This window comes from Mastomys coucha, unplaced genomic scaffold, assembly GCF_008632895.1.
Source record: "Mastomys coucha isolate ucsf_1 unplaced genomic scaffold, UCSF_Mcou_1 pScaffold7, whole genome shotgun sequence".
Taxonomy (NCBI): domain Eukaryota; kingdom Metazoa; phylum Chordata; class Mammalia; order Rodentia; family Muridae; genus Mastomys; species Mastomys coucha.
In genome coordinates this window covers 29291990-29313333 of record NW_022196913.1, presented here as the reverse complement: position 1 = coordinate 29313333, position 21344 = coordinate 29291990, and the positions used below count along the sequence as shown (strand labels likewise).

The 21344-nt window shown below is 44.4% G+C and overlaps 1 protein-coding gene across 3 annotated transcripts in view; it reads right to left on the bottom strand.

Annotated features, from left to right (window-relative positions):
• Positions 1-21344, bottom strand: part of Dcdc2 (doublecortin domain containing 2) — a 162275-nt gene that overhangs the window by 98426 nt on the left and 42505 nt on the right. For all 3 annotated transcript variants that reach the window (XM_031359050.1, XM_031359051.1, XM_031359049.1), the window contains 5 exons: positions 20474-20550; positions 20232-20363; positions 15044-15190; positions 12466-12520; positions 1926-2085 (listed from right to left, as the gene is read on the bottom strand). In XM_031359050.1, the coding sequence (XP_031214910.1) occupies positions 1926-2085; positions 12466-12520; positions 15044-15190; positions 20232-20363; positions 20474-20550 (571 nt within the window). The remainder of the gene's footprint in view (positions 1-1925; positions 2086-12465; positions 12521-15043; positions 15191-20231; positions 20364-20473; positions 20551-21344) is intronic.

The window sequence follows — 21344 nt, the reverse complement described above, 5'->3', positions numbered from 1 at the left end:
TAGTACCTGCCACCCATAGTACCTGCCACCCATAGTACCTGCCACCCATAGTACCTGCCACCTATAGTACCTGCCACCTATAGTAGTACCTGCCACCTATAGTAGTACCTGCCACCTATAGTACCTGCTACCTATAGTACCTGCCACCTATAGTAGTACCTGCCACCTATAGTAGTACCTGCCACCTATATTTCATCCTTACCTCCCTGGTGACTGGTCTCCGGAAGGAATACAACAGGCTACGGACATGCAAAGTAGTGAGGAAAACTTACAGCGTGAGCTCACAGTTAGGAGGCAGGCCATGAGACAGTGGGAGTGAAGGACGTGGACCCCTTAGCAGGAGGATGGAATCCAGCAAGCCTGACTGCTAGCTAATCTCCACAGTGAGATCCCAGAGATTGGAGCCCCTTCTTCTCTGGGGAACCATGCACTTATCTTGTGATTTTGTCTGCTACAGCCCTGGAGAGTGAACCTAGGGCTTCATGCAGATAGGACAAGTATTCTACCACTGAGCTATATCCTCAGCCCTTTCTTATATTATATTTTGAAACAGGGACTCACTAAACTCTTCAGCCTAGCCTTGAACTTAAGATCCTACAGTCTCAGCCTCTGCCTCTGCCTCAGTCTCAGTCTCAGTCTCAGTCTCCTGACCTGGCAGGCAGCTCATTTCGGTTTCTCTTTCAACCTTAGGTCACTCGCCTTTGTCTAATTGTTTAGGCATCTGTGTAGTGTCCTCTAAACCGCTGCCCTGCATCTGTGAATCCCACATGACTCTTCATGTCAGATGGAGTTCCCATACTTGGGCTGGGCTTTATTGATGACTTTCTCTTGTCTGTCTTCACCCAGAGCATCCTACATATGTCTTGTGTGGATGGACCATGGGTAGGGTAGGCAAAGCAGTCACTCTATTTGCTGTTTCCAGCCAGCTGTGGCCTGAAGCAAGTATCTCTCTCCACTTTTATGAGCCATCCTATTGAGAATACACTTGAAATAAAATTAAATATAGCCCTTCTCCACAAACATCTAGTATGAAAGTTCACCATTTCATCACGCTTGTCCTGACCTCAGGACGCCTTTGCCTCACACTAATGGAGTCTCAGACCAGTGAAAATGTTTTGCTTTGAGTTTTGTATTGGGTGTGTGTGTGTGTGTGTGTGTGTGTGTGTGTATTGAGACCCAAAGGGCCTGGAATTCACTATGTGGCATTGACTGGCCTCCATCTCCCAAGTGTTGAGATTATAGTCATGCACTACTGTGGCTTGCTCAAAAGCTTTTAAATTTATCTAATAGTTTGTTTTTATAAAGTCTATGTGTGCTCAATATCCACTTAGATATCAGAACATCTTCTCAGGGAATGTGAGGTATGAATACAAGCAAATCTTGAGTGCAGGCAAGGGTAGACCCTCAACCCACAGAGGCCAGTGTCAACAGTGCTTAAACAACGTGTAAAGGCGCCAAGCAAGCCCTCCCAAGGGTACATGGGACGGCAATGCTCCCTTTGTCCTATTAAGACTGCCTTACAGTAGGAGCCCAGTGTGAGAGACAGTTGCTTCTCGCCCGCCCAACAGAAATCTCCTTTGAACAACATCACATATGACAAGACAAAGAGGAACACCCTCTGTGAGCCTGGAGAATGAGCATTGCAAGATAAGAAGGAAAGTTGAGAGGCTGGAGAGACGGCTTGGGAGTTAAAGGCCACTTACTATTTTTCCAGAGGACCTGAATTCAGTTCCCAGAATTCTCTAGCAGTTCAAGCATCCACGGGTACCTGTACTCACATGCACATACCTGTCCCCAACACACACACCTACACTACACATGAGTAAAAATAAAAAGTTTAAAATAAGAATTAAAGCGGGTTCACGTCCTTAATAAGCTAACAACATGACGCAGAAATGACTGTTAGACCGTTGACAGCAACTCACCATTGTCTGGGATTTCTTGGTGGGAAGTCTTCGACTTCACACTTTGTTTCACTTTCATAGGTTTTTCTGAGTTTGAGTCTTTCTTGCCTTTCCTCTTCAAAGGCTGAGGAGATGAGTTATCACTGGAGCCGATGGTTGACTTAGATTGGCGATAATTTCCCTAAATGACAAAAGATTAGACCTTCACAATTGGCTAGTGAACTCTCGGAGCTATTCCCAGTATACTCATGTGGTTAACTAGTGAGCCCAGGGACAGGGCCCTGAATTAGTTTCCAACTGTTGGTCTTGGTATCACACTAACTGCAAACACACCTTCCTAGAAGCAGGCGGAAGGTCTGGCAGAGGAGGAAGACTAAAAATAATCACCCACAATTGGCAATCTTTTCATAGGTGCCAGGTGTGGCACAAAATTACTTCTCCTGGGGCTGAGGATGGAGCTCAAAAGTACAGCGCATGCCTAGCATGTGGTGAGGCCAAGGTTCCATCACCATGGCACACAGAGACAAACAAAAACATTCCTTGGCTGGGGAAATAGATGGCTCAGTCATAAAGTGCTGGCCCCAACACACGGGAAAAGCCAAGCATGGAGGTTGCACTTGCAATCCCAACACAGGGAAGGGATCCCTAGAGCTCTGTGGCTGTCTAGCAAACTGGGGGGACCTTAGGGGTTCAGGTACTGTCAAAAACAAACAAACAAGCAAGCATACAACTGGAAGGCATCCCCCCAAAACAACATGACATTGACCTCTGACCACATGTATGAACACACACGATGGTCTCACCAGCTGAATGTGGCTGAGGTACCTGCCCTTATACTGTCACAAGGATGAAGGGGGAAATGTGTAAGTTGATTAGAATATTGCCTGATAGTAAGGGTCTGGTGTATTCTCTTAAGGCAGGAGGATATAGATATGGATGTATGTAAAGATATAAAGTCATACCAGAGATAGAGCGAGCACTTGTTGAGCTTGTATGAGACCCTGCACTCAATCTCCAGTGAGGCAAGAATACAGTAACTAAGTAAATAAATAAATAAATAAATAAATAAATAACTCAGCCATATTGGTGCAATCTTTATGCAACATCTGTACTGTGCTACTGTCTGAAAATAAATGTAGTAATATTAAATAAACAAATATGCCTGGAAGCCTATTATAACTGCTCATTTTAAACATTTATATATTCAGTCACCCAAAAGCATTTAAATAGTTTTAGCCATCACCCAATTAAGAATAGAAAAAAAAATCCCCATCTTAAAAATGAAGTTATTTATGTTATTTTGTCACAGCCTACAAGAAAATGAATTATGCATAGATTTATTAACAGTATGAAAACTTGTTCAAATCTATAACATTTTTGCATAATTTAATTTCCCATTCCAGCTGCAATTTAGACATCTAGTTTCCATTTAATTATTGTATGATCTACAAGCAGAGATTTTTTTTTTCTTTTCTGCTTTTCAGTACAGTCACTGTTGGAGAAGAAAGACAGACAGCAGGACAGGAGCAGAACTTCTGAAGTCGCCAGGCAAGACCCAGACTTTGGTCTGTATTCAGTGAGGTCAGTACATCCTGAGATTTGAACACTGTAAAATTCGTGTGACAGCAGCAACCCTTCACAGACAGTGCCTTTCTAGAAGGTTTGGAGATGCTGTTAAACTTGGAAGGATACTCTCGAAAACCCATCGGGTAAGGGAGTTGGATCCCAGCAAGGCCAGGTAACTACGCTCTGGGAAAACATCACTCACCAGCAGGAGTGTGTGATAGAAAGGATGGAGGCCTCACTGTCCAATGCCTAGGGGTTAATAACTGTACCTCATTTCCAAAGGGTCACTCAGAGAGGTGGTTTAGGGAACACTGAGTAGGATGGTCTGAGGGCTGGGAGGCATCTCAATGGGTAAATGTGTGAATGTCACCTTAAGAAATGAAAAGACTTCCTGTTGGGATAGTTAAACCAAGCAGGAATTCTACACCTCTCTCCCTGTGTCTTCCATTTCTGAAGTTTGTGGTCTGTGGCATATCTGTTGTCTGTTGTGTATATCTATCCCTGTTGCCTGTCCCAACTAAGACCTTTATTCCATATTTATTGAACAGCATAGAAAGCATGGTATGGAAAAGGAATGGTGAATTCTCCCTTTTATGCAGAAATCTTCTGCAGAGGTTTACAGAGAAGTTACTTTACTGGCCCAGAGTAACACCCAGAACTGCACACAGACATCATAAACCTATACCCACATGTGCCTTCAATGTTTGTGGGGAATACTTGCTTTGTTGCTTCCAATCTGTCGACTTCTTTTAGCAAATGATAAACCACAACACACACACACACCCCATGTACAGTATTCCTGATGGTCAGGGGCATAGAATAGTACACAGTTTAAGATTAAAGACATGCATTTAGCACTGTTTACTGAAAAGAATTCACTTTCTCCAGGCATGATGTTTCTCCCATCCTGTTTTCTCCCCTGCTCCCCATCTCTGTCTCCCTCTCCCTCTCCCTTTCTATTTGTGTGTGAGAGAAGTGTGCACCCTTGGATGCATATAGAGGCCAGAGCTTGACATCTAGTATCTTCTATTTGTGTGTGTGTGTGTGTGTGTGTGTGTGTGTGTGTGTTAGGCAGGATCTCTCATGAATCCTAGAGCTCACCAATTGGCTAGACTAGCTAGCCAGAAACTCCCTGAAAGTCTCCTGTCTCCATCTCCTTACCATAGGGGTTTTAAGAACACACCACCATGCCTGGCTTTTTAATGTGTGAGCTGAAGATCCAAACTCACGTCATCACACTTCCCAGGCAAGAACTTTATCCACTGAGTCATCTCCTCCACTCCCATGCTGAAGTCTTCTAATGTCTGAGGTACTAGAAAATCTACTCTGTGGTATGGCCTTTGAAAAGAGCCATCGCAGACAGCACATTACGGATATGTGGGAACAGCCAAGAAGCAGCCAAAATTTATAGGATGCACTGCAAAAAAATGGTATCAGAAGCTACTTCAGCCACTGGTCTGCCTGTCCCTCACATGCACACCCTTCAGCCATTGGCCTGTCTGTCCCTCACATGTACACCTTTCAGCCACTGGCCTGTCTGCACCTCACATGCACAACCTTCAGCCACTGGCCTGTCTGTCCCTCACATGCACACCCTTCAGCCATTGGCCTGTCTGCACCTCACATGCACAACCTTCAGCCACTGGCCTGCCTGTCCCTCACATGCACACCCTTCAGCCACTGGCCTGTCTGCACCTCACATGTACACCCTTCAGCCACTTGTCTGCCTGTCCCTCACATGCACACCCTTCAGCCACTGGCCTGTCTGCACCTCACATGCACACCCTTCAGCCACTGGCCTGTCTGCACCTCACATGTACACCCTTCAGCCATTTCCTGCTTGCCCCTCACATGCACACCCTTCAGCCACTGGCCTGTCTGCACCTCACATGTACACCCTTCAGCCACTTGTCTGCCTGTCCCTCACATGCACACCCTTCAGCCACTGGCCTGTCTGCCCCTCACATGCACACCCTTCAGCCACTGGCCTGTCTGCACCTCACACGTACACCCTTCAGCCACTGGCCTGTCTGCACCTCACACGTACACCTTTCAGCCACTGGCCTGTCTGCACCTCACATGCACACCTTTCGGCCATTGGCCTGCCTGTCCCTCACATGCACACCCTTCAGCCACTGGCCTGTTTGCCCCTCACATGTACACCTTTCAGCCACTGGCCTGCCTGTCCCTCACATGCACACCCTTCAGCCACTGGCCTGTCTGCCCCTCACATGCACACCTTTCAGCCACTGGCCTGTATGCACCTCACATGCACACTGAGAAGAACTGAAATATGAAGAACTCCAAATATAGCCTTCAATGGCCTCTCCAACCTATGAAGAGCAGTGGTTCCGCTGGATCTCAATTCTACAGCTCCCTAAGCTATTTCCACAAAGATCTAACCAACCCCAGCTTCCGTCCCTTCTCAGAAACCCATTTCCAACCCTCATAAATTTGCACCAGAAAAGTAGGCCATAAAATACCAAGTCTGGGGTCATTCTGTGAGTTAGCCTTGCTGAAGAGCTTCTACAGTACACTACAACTCCATTGATATTTCTCTCACAGGCAACTACAGATGGCAGGTATGAGTTGTCTGTCCTGGCGGCAGTTTCCTACACTACAGAATGCAATTTGGGGGATAGGGAAATTTCACTTTAATGTATTTATGATATGCCTCACAGTGACTTTGTGATAACTGATTGAGTCATAGCAGCAACTGAGTCTTAACCCCAAACTACTGACCATAAGATGAATTGACCAGACATAACAAAAACAAGCCAGTTTGCTTTTCAGCGTTTCTGTCATTTTCACCTCATTGCCACTAGAGGGCACCCTGACCCTGTGTGGTGAAATAATGCAGGCGGAGGACCTGCGTGCATGGAGCTTTCTTTATAAAAATAAATCACTTTTCTTTTTGATTTTGAGAATAAAATAATAACCTAAAATTTTTCTCAACTTATCAAGTTCTGCATTTCTCCCACTTATCAGTTGATAGAGTGTTTTGTACAATGAATTCTACTAGTTATTTTCAATTTACTTGAAAATATCCCAAAGTCCTATTCCTCCCCCTCCCCCTGCCCCCTCCCTCCCCACTCCTTCTTCTCTCATCCTTACTTCCCTCACCTCCTTTCCCCCCTCCCCATTCTTCATGCAATAAAACAATTAGTAGGAAGCTGCAGTACATTTCTTCACAATCTGGTTCTGTGTCCCCTTTAAGGTCAGTGCTGAGTGAGGTCGACAGAGGCACCTGAAGTGGGAAGCTCCACCCTCCTACACAGTCCTCTCACTCACACCCATCCTGTCCCGTGGGGCCAGACAGTTAATGATCTATCAAGCCCAGTGTTCTCCAGGGAACCTATTAATTATAGAAAAGGTGTAAATTAGTTCTGTTAAAAACCAAGCTTGTGACTGAGTTTACTGGCATAGGACGCAGTGGAGGCTCAGTACACACCCTATGTGGGTTGAATAGGAACTCTGTGTGCGCCAGGCACCTTGCTCTAGATTGTTCTCTGCTCAGGTAAATATCAACCATACAGCAACAAACCTTCACTTACTTTCTCCTCCCTTGTCCTGACCAACTATCCTCCAAGTTCTTCCCTACTTGACGTCAAAGGCACTAGGCATAGACTTCTAGAGAACACTAGAGTGGCAACCTATACACAGTCAGGGCTTTGAAATCTCTAGATGCCCAAGTACTGCAACTGTGCCCAGGAAGGAAATATACTAATAGCTGCTGGGCCAGTAAACTGACCAGCAATAACACACTCAAAAAGGGTTATAATAGAGAGCCTTCCCATCAGCCCTGCAGCCACAGAGCCCAGTTACCTGCATCCCATACTTAAACTCCAACCACCCTCTGCCTCTTCTATTCTTTTTCTGACATGTGTTTGCCATAATGAACTTTAAAAATTACAAAGAGCCCCGTTACCTGTAACCACCCTCTGCCTCTTCTATTCTTTTTCTGACATGTGTTTGCCATAATGAACTTTAAAAATTACAAATCAAGCCAGGCACTGGTGGCACATGCCTTTAATCCCAGCACTTGGGAAGCAGAGACAGGCAGATTTCTGAGTTTGAGGCCAGCCTGGTCTATAAAGTAAGTTCCAAGACAGCCAGGGCTACACAGAGAAACCCTGTCTCAAAAAAACAAAACAAAACAAAACAAAACAAAAACAAAAAATCAAAAAAAACAAAAACAAAAACAAAAAAACAACAAACAAACAAATCAAGGGATGGAGATAGGTCTCAATGGTTAAGAGCTGCTCCTCTTGCAGGAGACCCAAGCTGGGTTTCCAGGACCCATGTCAGACAGCTCACAAACACCTGTAATTCCAGCTCCAGGGGATCTGACATTCCCTTCTAGCCTCCATGGTTACCTATATTCATGTATACACACACACACACACACACACACACACACACACACACACACGGGGCGGGGGGGGAGAGGGAGAAATTTTCAATTTTTTTTATCTTTAAAAGTATAAATCAAGGGCTGAAGAGATGGTTCAGAGTTATAGAGCACTGGCTGCTCTTCTAGAGGTCCTGAGTTCAATTCCCAGCAACTACATGATGGCTTACAACCATCTATAATGAGATCTTGTGCCGTCTTCTGGCCTGCAGTCATATATGCAGACAGAATGCTGTATATATAATAAATAAATCTTTTTTTAAAAAAAAGTATAAATCAAATACAAGCACTCTTCCTTTAAGTCCCTCAATGGCTTCCCATGAAGGCCTGGATGTAGGTTTGTTCAGTCTGTGTGCCCAGGCTGCAAGCTCCTCCTTACTCAGCACTGACTGCCCTGCTACTCTCCCTCCCTTTTACCTATCAAGTTCTTTAATCATGGATGGATGCATGAATGATGGATGATGGGGTGGGTAGATGGATGATGGGATAGATGGATGGATGATGGATAGTTGACTGGTTAGATGAATGGACTGATACAATAGGTTGATAGAGTGAATGGGTTGACAGGTGATAGAATAGGGAAGTGGGTAGCTTGTAGAGTGGAGAGATGGATGGCTAGCAGAGCAAATGGATACATGCATGCATGGATGATGGATGGATGGATGGATGGATGAATGGATGGATGGATAGATGGATGGATGGATGATGGGATGTGTGGATGGATGATGGGATGGATGATGGATAGATGATGGATAGATGGATACATGCATGCATGCGTGCATGAATAGATGGATAGATGCATGGGTTGATGATGGGATGGATGATGGGATGGATGAATGATAAAATGGATGATGACAGAGTAGGTGACAGGGTAGATAAGCGAGTGGGTAAATGGCTGTTAGGGTGGATGAGTGGATGGTCGGCAGAGTGGATAGCTGAATGTCTGACAAAATGGGTAAGTGGTTCCTAATGGAGTAGAAGGATGTGTAGCTGAGACAGAGGAAGGATGTAGAGCTGACAAAGTTTACAGATGAATGACAGAGTGAAGGATGGAAGGCTAATGAGATGAACAGCTGGATGGTTGATGGAGTGGATAGCTGGATAGCTCTTAGAATGGGTGGCTCGTTGAGTTTACTGAGGAGTGGTTGGCTGTGTGGGATGATGTGTGGTTGGTAGTTGAAAGATGGATAGCTAATGGGGCGAATGGATGGGTAGCTGATAGAGTCGATGGATGTCACTGATAACATGAATAGTGAACTGATGGACATACAGAGTCCTTGAGGAGCACTGTGAGAAGACAGACAAGCTGCCATTTTAATTTTTATATTTTAACATATGGGGCAGGTTTAACCATTATGAGCCTCTTTGCTATGGGATGGAAATACACTTTTATATCTTTGAGTCACTGCTTCAGTGAGGCCTCTGCACAGCTAACTAAATAGGTTTCTCTTTATAGACTTGTTCTGCAGGGGTTTGGTTTGGTTTGGTTTTTTTTTTGTTTGTTTGTTTGTTTTTTTTTTTTTTACATTATTATCATACTCTGTAGTTATCTGCTGACTTACAGAATTGTTAGGTCAACAGTTGTCTCCTGCAATAGACCACAAGCATCAAAGAGATGCACGTCTTTTTACTCCTCTCTGTCCCCCAGGGCTCAGTACCCAGTCAGATACCTGGATAGTCATGCATCATTCTGGGTATTCACATGGATGCAGAAACCTTCCTACAGAGTGATCAGGGAGGAAACCCACATGAGTGTCTAAAACATGGGCTGCAGAGCAGGAACTACCTCACAGCTTTAATAGAAATCTTAGCTTTTCAGATTTCATACTAGCAAATACAAACTTGCAAAGCACAGTATCTGGGAATGTGAAGCGCTTGGTTGGGACCTTAGCCTTGCCATCAACTTTTCCCGTGACCCTGGGGTGGTTATTCAGTTAGACTTGGTCTCTGTTTAACCAATGCTTGCCTGTAGTACTATGAGAGTGGAGAGCTAAGACTTGCATGGTATGCACACAGACAGAATTCTGTCACAGGCCCAAAGGAAAGTAAGAGAACAAAATACAGTTCTTAGGGCTGGACGGATAGCTCGGAGGCGAAGTGTGCTTACTGTCCCTGCAGAGCACACAAATTCAGGCAGTGCAACTCCAGCCTCGGGGCCTCTGACACCCTGAGCATAAGGGTGAGCAACTCCAGCTCTGACACCCTGAGCATACACATACTAAACCTAAAATAAACCTTAATAAATTAATTTCCCAAACCCTTACATTATGGGTTTCATTTATCATTTTAATGGTGACGATTTTTTTTTTTCAGCTTCTGACACAAATTCTAACTCCTCTCCTCCTCCACCATGAGAGGTTGGATTCTCTAGGCTTAGGCCACCTAAGGCTATCACTGAATTGTCCCCTCCAGGTTACTACTCACCCATTCCCCCAGACTACATTACTATTGATGCCTGCCTGGGTCATGCCAAGCTGTCCTATGTGCTAGCACAACCACACAGTGCCTCAAATCAGGTCATTATTGTGTCTACCCAAACCAACTCAGCACATCTGAAAGGAGGCCATTATTAATTAGTTCTTCTGCCTAGCCTCTTTCTAGTCATTGAACTACCATTTTCTCTGGCATCTGAGCTCAAAGCCCCATGGTTCTCTCTGCTTCTATCTTCTCTATTACCCTCTCTAGCCAGTCAACAAGCAAACTCTGTGTCTTTAGGAATAATGACCTGTTCTAGCTTCCCTTGCTGCCTGCCTAGGCTAGACTCGGCATGTTGTACCCAGGCTTACCTTTGGAATCACACCACATAAGGCTCTTTCTACATAAAAGATCTAAGGTTCCTCAACTAACTCAGATAGCTTTTTTTTTATCTCAAAGGGTTTCTCAGGCCTCCTCTACCCACGGATTTAAATCTCAAAGGGCTTCTCAGGCCTCCTCTACCCACGGAGAAAGATGGACTTTAATGCTGGAGTTCAGGGTCATAAAAAAATTGACTTCTCAGGTATATCACCCTATACATGTTGAGGGTCTCTGTTGAAGTTTGTTTAGGGATTCACTGACCACAAGGTGCAAGGGGCGGAACTCATAATCCCGAGCAAGCAGCTCATGAGAGCCATCTCCTGCCACTTCCTCAGTACAAGGAAACCTTCGTTACTTCTACACTTCATGCTTCCTGGTTTGTACTGTTTGTTTTGTTTTAGTTTGTTTTTTTATTTATTTATTTTTTTAATTTTAAGTACAGAAGTCAGGGGCACCTGCATTATGTCTTCAGGATCAAATTTAAGAGAAGGAAAGAAGGAGGAAAAGGGAAGAGAGAAAATCTAATTTCTGAACCTAAATTCATGGCTCTTGTTTTGCTTTTCACTATTTAGGTCCTGGAGAGAACCTGGCACAGTGGGGTCTTGGGTGGACACTGAACACTGGCTACCATGTTCATAGCATCTCTCCGTACTCATCTCTCTTTCCCCAACACCGCTCTCCTCCTGAAACCCCTCTCCTAGACTGCGTCCACTAAAATCTACACTAGGATCAAGGGCAGTGTTCAAATTCTAGTTTCTTGGTGTTCATGTACTGGACACTCAGTGTCAGGCTGTTTATAACCTTCCAGGTGGTTTTCTTTCTCTCCCCTGGATTGTGAAGAATATGGAAGGTAAGAGTTTCCATAAGCAGTAAGCGGTGCCGTCTCCAGGAATGAGTGTCAAGTCCAATGATACGAACACAAAATTATCTTTCTCTTTTGTTAAGAATGTCATGAAATAAAATAGTGGGGAAGGATTAGTACAAGCCACTAGGAGACAATATCACTGCTCAGCAGGCACTTACAGCACACCAGAACACAACCGCTGACCCAGCTCATCAGAGTGGGGTAGGGATGCCAGATGAGTTCTGATCACTCCTACTGAAGCCCCTGATAGAAAAGAGGGCCTGCAGAAAGATCTGCTGCACCAGCACTCTATAACAAAGTGTGATTCACCTCAGGGGAGCTAGGGGTGGGGCAGAGCTAGGAGATATACAGCCGTGCACAGAGGGAGTTAGGGGTAGCTGCCTTGCAAACTGAACCGTCAGCAGATGAACTACCCATTGCAGACTCTAGTTCCCACAGCACAAGCACATCGTCAGAGCTTGCTCAGGTAACAGTGAAGGGCCAGGAAAAGCTTCTAGAGGGGAACTAAGCATTTAGGATGGTTCTTCATTTTTAAGATCTTCACTGTACAGAGAAGTACAACCGGGGATCACCATCCCCTTACCTAAAACTCCTTTTCGGTCTCTGTTAGACACAGGAGACAAGACTACTGAAGCACCTCTGTGACCTTGCGAGGACCTCGCAGCGGTACGCAACGCCACTCAGCCCACAGCCACAGCACACGCTGCCTCATATCTACGCAAGGAAAGGAGTTTGATTCTGCATCCTAAGAGCATTAGCTCTTGCTGAGGACTTCAGTCGTGACGTTGAAACTCTCGCAGTGTTTCAGGTAGTTGCCTATATGCCACTAGCAGCTAAGACATGTTCGTCTGAATTTAATTGAAACCCAAAGGCTGGCTCTACAGAGAGACAGCAAACTAACGAGGAAAGCTGCTGATACTTACGCTCCCTTTAGACTTCCTGGATCCCACCATGGGAGGTAGCGAAGAAGCCTTCTGACTGTGGAAACAAATTGCAATTTGGACATCTGAATATTGCGCACCAATAATGCATGACATATGACAATCATTCTAATCTGCTGTCACTACCCTGTCCACTGACCCTTGTGGCTAGTGCCGTAAAAATCTCAAAATTCCATTCTAAAGTATTTCTAATAGTTTCCTAATTATGACCTAATTTGATGCTTATAAGCTTTTAATACATGGGTTTTTTTTCATAATTTAATTCAAATTTCCAAACTTTCTATTTATAGATAAAAAATAAACTTTTTTTAAACTAAGTGACAACCATGCCAGATGAAGTGAAAAGCAATGAATCAGTTGGGTGACACCCATCTAGTAATCCTGGCCCTAAGGAAGTAATCTCTGGTATCAAGAGTTCAAGGCTGGCAAAGGTTGCACAAGACAACTCTGCCTCAAAAAACAATAATAATTATAATACTGACCACACATAATGTAAAAATAAAGTGTACTTTGTACACTTGGGATGGAAAAGAAAGAAAAATCACGGCATTTATGTTGAGAGAGGTTTTTTTTTTTTTTTTTTTTTTTTGGTTTTTCGAGACAGGGTTTCTCTGTATAGCCTTGGCTGTCCTGGAGCTCACTCTGTAGACCAGGCTGGCCTCGAACTCAGAAATCCACCTGCCTCTGCCTCCCAAGTGCTGGGATTAAAGGCGTGTGCCACCATGAGAGAGTTTTTAAACTGGCCAGTTATCACCAAAAAGGAAAAAGAGGAAGAGGAAGAGGAGAAGGAGGAGGAGGAGGAGGAGGAAGAAGAGAAAGGAGGAGGAGGAAGAAGGAAGAAGAGAAGGAAGAAGGAGGAGGAAGAGGAGGAGAAGGAAGGAGGAGATACTCTTCATAAGTCTCAAAAGTCTATGTCATTAGGGAAAAAAATCATTTTGAAATATGTCTCCAAAAATAGGAAGACATGTGTATAACGGTGAATCTTATTAATGTGTATGAGAGAAGCCAATGAGTCTCAGCTTTTACATTACCACCAAGTACCCTGTGCTGCTCCCAGCGGGCTGACCAGCATTGCTAAGCACAAGTTGTTAAAGGACTGGATTTCATGAATTGGGTAATCAACAACCAGTCTGCTGGCAAACCCTAACATTCACGAAGGCCTGGGCTGTGGCGTAGTCCCGATGCCCCTGGAATTCCATTGTCACTCTCCAGAAGCCTAAGCAAATCTCCATTAGCCCCACAGGATACAAACTAATAGGAACACACTGGTGTCCTCCACAGAGGGCAGCCATAAAAGGGCCATTTCAAGAGCCAAGAGGCCCTGACCTCAGTACAGAACAGCAGAGATGGGTCCCGAGTATCTGCCACTGGCTCAAGGATGCTAGGCTAGTCGTGACACCCTCACAAAGGGTATTTCCAAGAGAAGAAAATCATAATATGTCATGTGTAACTGAAGTACAAGCCTTGCCAAGGAGACATCTCAATGGATAAAAATGCTTGAAAACTATTGTTTGGGTTTCCAGTACCCAGGAAATACTGGGTGGTCACTGAGACTGGTTTGTAATCTCAGGACTCAAGAAGCAGAGATAAGGAATCCCTAAAACGAGCTGCCTTAACCTGAATCACCAAGCTGTGGGTTTAAGTGAGAGACGTCTCAAAGGATAAAACAGGGAGCAACCAAGAAAGACACTTGACATTAACCTCTGACCTTCACAAACCATGTGTGCGCGCATGCGCGCGCGCGCGCGCGCGCACACACACACACACACACACACACACACAGTCTGATACTCAGCCTCCCTATCTTTGCAAGTACAATTACATTGCTTTCATATTTTATGGTTTTTTAAAGGGTTTGGAGTGGGGTAAGCCAGATGAGGCTTACCTCCTGGGATGAATGCCTGTCATCCCAGAAATCAGAGGTGGAAGCAGAAAAAGCATGAGTTCAAAAAAAAAAAAAAAAAAAACCCTGGTCTATAAATAAATAAATAAATAAATGAGTAAGCTACTGTAAATTTCTCTCCAGACCAACTGAAAGCTCACTTGTTCTGGCTGCACTGTTAGACTCTAAAACCACTCGTGAAATTTATACAGAGATCTCATGGTCCATCATTTTCTTCACAAGAATGGGACTTTGCGTTTAGTTTAAACTTGGTACAATGCAAGGTGCTGAGTCTTTCACAAATTCCATCAGTATGTTTTATGCAACAGTTTTCAGTCATGAATGCTGTCATTTCTAGCTGCTGAATGAGACTGTTGGCTACAGAAAATAATATTTTGATTTTGATAGAGGCCAGCCTTAAACTCACTCCATAGCTGAGGATGACCTTAACTTCCTGATATTCCTGCCTCCACCTCTGTGCTAGGAATACCACATACACCATCTTACCTAGCATCATTGCACACATGTTTATATGTTCCAAATACAAGGGACCACATGGGATAATGGCCTTTCTTCCCCCTCTGTCCACTCTTGCTCTCCAACCCCTTTACACTGATGTTGCCCCACATGCAAACAGTAACTAAGGCTGAGAGAGTATGAGCAAAGATGAGGACTTACCCATAAGGCCTTCTCATTGCTGACTTGTCAAAAAGTAACTCACTGTACGGTAGTCTCTTAAACTTATCTCGGCCAACAGCCACGTAGAACTGCCCATTCTCCAGTTCTGCTCCACTCTCAACCAGTTTTCCTTCTAACGTATAAAGCCTGTCAAAACACCAACACCAACAATTAGAATCTCCACAGAATTTAGAGAGCTGCTTAAAATCATAACTAAGTAAAGGCACTTCCTCTTGACAGGGCTCGTCAGTTACTCTTCTAATTACTGGTTCTGAGGTCAACAGATTGGACAGGAATCCCCGTTCATACCGGAGATCTGGGCATGATCTTTGCTGAATAGGTGCCTGGCACCACAGAGACCCCTTCTGGTACCATAGAAACTTGTACAGAATGTATTTGTTTTCCTTTGTTATTATTTAGGGGTAGGGCAAGCATGTGCCACATCGTGACTGTGGATAGAAAAGGCAGCCTTCAAGACTTGGTTCTCTCCTTCCAGGAATGACACTTGGGTCTTCAGGCTTATTCGAGTAAGTGCCTTCATCCACTGAGCCACCTCACCAGCCCCAGGTCATGTTGTTTAAATCAAGCTTGACTTCCATGGAAGATTGACTGAGTGATGTTTTATCAACACAGTTTGTGTATATTTTCCTGGGATACTCAGAAACCAGCAAGCGTCCTGCCCCTTTCTCAGTTAAGGATAGCCTCTGGCCAAGGTACTACAGCCAAACACATAGAAGTGGGTCAGAGAAAAAGAGGTGAGAGGGAAGCGGGGCAGGAGCAAGGCAGCACTAATGATGCAGAACTGCATAGCATGCATGCCTCTGCCTTCTTTTTTTAGACAAGCCTAAGCAGGAGAGTGAGCACGATCCTCCCAGAGCCGTGGGGTTCATGGAGCCTCCTTTACTGTAAAACTGCTGCTGCTGTAACTGCAAATAATATGTCACTTATTATAAGAACACTGATTTTTTTTTTTTTACTAGATGGCTTAAATTATCTACAGATGGTTTTTTTGAGAGGAGAGTAGGCACTGGAAAACTAAACTATGATGATAGTGCAAATTTTAAGATTATAAATAAAAGTAGTTGTAAGGTTTCAACATACATTTTTCAAATGTCTTATATTACATAGTAAGGTGAATAACAATAATAAAAATCCTTCTAGTGCCGGGAAAGCTGAAGTGGAAACATCATGAGCTCAAGGCTAGCCTGGTCTACCTAGTGAGTTCCAGGCTGGCTAGCCAGGATTACAGACCATGTCTCAAAGAGGGGGAAAAAAAGGATCCATTGATATCAGCTTAGCCATATCTGAAGAGCCAAGAACACTGAAAATATCCACAAAAGCCCTGAAAAGTAATAGGAAGTATACAGATGCTAACATCTTTTTATAATGTGGTATTTCTAAGTCTGTATAAATAGCAACACAAACCAGATTTCTGCTTGTCCTGCTGCACTGAGACCACCCATCCCAAGCAAAAGTGCCTCAGCCAGTCCTGTATAGGAAGCTATCTGGTCCATCATAGGGTGCCCAGCAGCACCCACCCTTTCCCCTGTCTATTGTAGGGAGCCCAGCAGCACCCACCCTTTCCCCTGTCTATTGTAGGGTGCCCAGCAGCACCCACCCTTTCCCCTGTCTATTGTAGGGTGCCCAGCAGCACCCACCCTTCCCCCTGTCTATTGTAGGGTGCCCAGCACCTGACTCTGTCCTCTGAATAGAATTGCTCACATGCCCAGTTGTGCTCACCAAAAATGGCTCCAGACACAGGCGCATGTCTCCTGGAAGCAAAATCACCTGGCTGAGACCCACTGGCCAAGGGCCAGACAGCCAGACATTCTTCGCCCTCATTCCTCCAAAACAGATTCAGATCAGCAGTTAACTGTTACACTAGAAATTAAAAGGCAGTGCAGATATGGACCCCAGGTACTCCCAGCCAAGAGCTGGCTAGTTTAGCCTGCAGGTAGATAAAGCTACTAAGGAAATTCCGACCTGTGACTTGTTATGTTTCGTGAATGTAACCCTTACTGACCGTTTTCCTTCTGTTGCCTCAAAGCACAAGAATCATGAAAAGGGAGCTGATCCAGTCTCTGTAGATGCTATTGGTAAATTAATATGCATAACAGAAAGGCATACTAATATTCTACTAGTAAGTGAATATACTGATAAACAACACTATGACATGTTGATATTAAATCAATAATACACAGGTGCATAACAGAAAGGCTTATCAGTGCTGTATTAGGGGAAAGTGGGCTCTCCCAAGCGAGCAGCACCAAGTCTACATTGATTAATAATTAAGCTTCTCGGTTGGATGTATTAACTCACACCTGAGGTCACAGCACTAAAGAGACAGAGACAGGAGGATTGCCAAGAGTTTGAGGCTACAGAGTAAGTTCCAGGCCAGCCAAAGGTATAAGGTGAGACCTTATTTCAAGAAATCAAAAATTTAATTTCTCTAAATTTTCAAGTGTATGGGAAACATGTATTTTTATTTCTGTTAGTGCTTTCATATTTATTTCTGCCTTTTATATGTATGCCTTTCATATTTATTTCTACCTAAGAGTTTGTTCATGTTTATGAGTGATACATTTAGACAAGAAACTGTCTAGTGTGTACAGTTGAAATTATTTGTTTGGGAAGTCAGCATTTATGTAGATGTCAAAAGATAGAACTATATTTTCTTCAAAAACTATGCATAATTAGTGATGTTGGCTCCCTTACTGAAACTAAAATAAACCAAAAGATAGCTAAGGTTTAAACAAAAGTTAAAAAGCATAAGATAAAACAACATAAAATTATTTTTATAGTCCCAGAGGCAGGAAGATTGGGGCTGGTGATAAAATTAGTGAACAGAGAAAGACTGAAAACTCAAGATATTTATATACAAAACAAGTGAAATGCAAACTTAAGTAAACAAGTAAAATGGAAACACAGTTGCAACTTACACACAAAAAAGGGCCAACTTCTCTAATACATAAAGTGTAGCTGAAAACTAGTAAGGCAACTGTGTAAGAACTGTGAGGATCATGCAGAATGGGCTGTAAGCACATGTCATGTCTTTAGAAAGTAGCTTTGGAGCTAAGAGTCCCAACTCCAGCCAGCCTGCTCAGTTTGCCACCCAGCCATGCTACCCAATGTCAGATTAATCTTGGACCTCTAGCTTTCCTTTCTGGGTCTCATATGCCATATCTATTGAAAGAGAATACTTAATTCATAAGAACACTTAGTTAATTCATTTAAAATGTAAAATTATTATAAAACACCTAGAATGCAGGAGGAAAAAAATCAACAGACAATCCTGTATATCAAATAAATAAAAATTAAGAAACAATGGAAGCCACTTGTGTGTGTGAGCAAGCATGTGAGTAAGCATATATGTGAGCCATATATGTGTGTGGTGTGAGCATGTGAAGTGGTACCCTGTAGTCTGCACACATGACAGGAGGTCAGAGAGAGCCATGTAGTGTGCTGCTCTAACACTCCCCATCTTACTCCCTTGAGACAGGTCTCTTACTGAATCAGGCATTAGGGTGACTGACATCCAGCAAGCCCCATAGTCCCTTCTGTCGTTGCCTCCTAAATGCATGTCTTGTGGGTGCCTATAACCTAACTCTGAGGATGTGGGTAGAGACAAGAGGATTGCTGGGGCTGGCAGCCAGCCTAGCTTTGGGCTCAAAGAACTGAAGAGGAGAGTGGTAGAGCAGGGTGCACAACATCCTCCTCTGACCTCCATGCACACACACAGGTCATGTGTCACATGCACGTGCGTGCACACACATACATGCACACACACACATGCACCCCCACAGCCTCACACACTACACATAAGAAAGAAGGGAGGGAGAGGAAGAAGGAAGATGGTAGGAAAGAAGGAAGAAAGGGAGAGAGGGGGGAGAGTAAAAGCTGACAGTGTGAATACTTGTACATGCATAGAGTATTTCTGGTTCCGGTTTCTATGGTATAAAAGCTACTCAGGAAAGGGATGGTGGGTCGGAGGTGAGAGAAATACTTTAAATTTACACTCTCATCATACTTGAATTTTTATCATACATTAAGAACTACTTTCAATTAAAACAGTTTATACTTAAATTTTCAGTGATGATAAAACTATAAGATAAACATGGATTCAACTGAAGGGCAGGGGGTACAGTCATTTGGAAAGTTACTGTAAGCCATGACTGTGCTTTGTGCATGTGTGCGTGTGTGTGTGCGCGCGCGCGCGCGCGCGCGCGCGTGTGTGTGTGTGTGTGTGTGTGTGTGTGTGTGTGTGTGTGTGGTGAGCATCCAATAGGCAAGAATGTGTTCACTGTGCAGTGCATCAGGAAGGATAAAGAGGAGACAGGAACTGAAGGGATTGCTTGGCATTTGAGATGTATGAGTGTGTATTTGTGTGTCCCTGTATATATGCACTATGCATGTACTCTCAGTGTGTTCTTACACCTATGTCTCTCATACTGCTATATGTTATTTATCCTTTAGCTTGTGGATAATTTCAAGGCCAGGTGGATGGCTCAGTGGCTAGAGGTGCTTGCCACCAAGCCTGACAACTTGAGTTTGAACCCTAAGACCCACATGGTAGAAGGAGAAAAGTGACTTTCAAAAGTTGTCCTCTGACCTCTACATGTGCACTGTAGCACATGCCACCCCCCAACACCCACACGTAAATAAGTAAGTAAATAAACGTAAGTTTTGAGGCAATTCCATAGGCTACACCATAGTTTAGATGTTCATTTAATTTCACTGAAATGCTTTAATTTAGATAATCTCGCCTCTGTCACCTGTCTCCTCCGTAAGGCCACCTGTCATTCCTAGCATCTGCCTGAGACAGAGAGTCAGAACCTCTGGATGAGCAGTCCTGCCTCATCAGGGAAAAGAAAGTTAACTAGGAATCAAGAGGCTGCTCAGGTTAAGCCTCGCTTCTCCCTTAAAGTAGTATGGCACCTGCTTATTACTCCACACTAAAATAGCAAGGACAGGTAAAGTTTCCTGATGTGTTTCAGCATGCCAAGCACTGCTGGAACCAGCCCTGTTGAAGTCTCATTATATGTCATGGTCTTCCTACAAGGAAACAGCAGCACCTTACGCTTAGCAGAATCGGCCAAACATCAAACGTTGGGATCGGTGATTCCAGAGCCTTTGGGGACATCTTCACGGATTCCCAAACATCCCCCTGTGGGAAGATGTTACAACGCACCTGTGGACAGCCCCACTCCGAAGAGTTATTTTTTCTGTGACCATTTGTAGCACGTGATCCCACTGATTTAAAGCTTTTTTAGGGATGAGGAGGCGAGAGGCTGGGCTTATGAGGTCTCCATTCGCAATCAAGCTGTGAGGGAAAGAGAAAAGAGGAACATATCTGAAACAGTCATGCTCATAACTTCCAAATTCTAAACCCCAAGGAAGTACACAGCCAATTAATTCTGCCCTCCAACTTACAAAATGGTACAGGGCTCATGCAGCGACTTCCTGAAGCGGGCAGACACGTTGATCCTGCTGTGGATGACAGGCTTCACCTTCAAACACAAAGCAAAGAGAGAGAAATTGATAGTTCCCAGAGGGGAAACTGGATGCTATCTGTTACACTGAAATCACTAAGGCCATCTCGTTCTGACTCCATTTTGTGTTTGCCTGGATAGTTCTCACTCTGCACAAAAGCTAGGTCTGCCTTGGCCAAAAAAAAAAAAAAATTAAGATTTCCATGGCCTTGACCATGATCCAGATGTATTAACCAAAGTAATTAAACTAGGAGAAGAGTAAAAGTCAAAAGGGACTGGCACCACCCCTGACACTGCTGTACTCGCAGGCAGGAACCACGGATGGCTGAGGGGCTTCCCCCAGCGGCTGATGGAAACAGATGCAGAGACCCACAGGCATACATCAGGCAGAGCTCAGGGAGTCCTGTGAAAGAGTTAGAGGAAGGACTGAGAGAGCCAGAGGGATCACAAGATCACAAGAAGACCTACAGAGCCAACTAACGTGGGCCCATGGAGGCTCACAGAGACTGACCCTCCAACCAAAGAGTATGCAGGGGCTGGACCTAATCCCTCTACACATGTGTAGCAGATATGTAGCTTGGTCTTCATGGGGGCCCCCTAACAATTGGAACAGGGGCTGTATCTGACTTGGACTCTGTCACTTGCTTTCGGATCCCTTTCCTGTAAGGCCTTGTCTGGCCTCAGTGGGAAAGGATAAGCTTAGTCCTGATGCAACTTGATGTGGCAGGGCTGGTTAGGGATGGGAATACCACGGACCGGGATTTCTCGCGGGGTCCCTGTTCCGCGGGACACGGGATTCTGGCCAGGTGGGC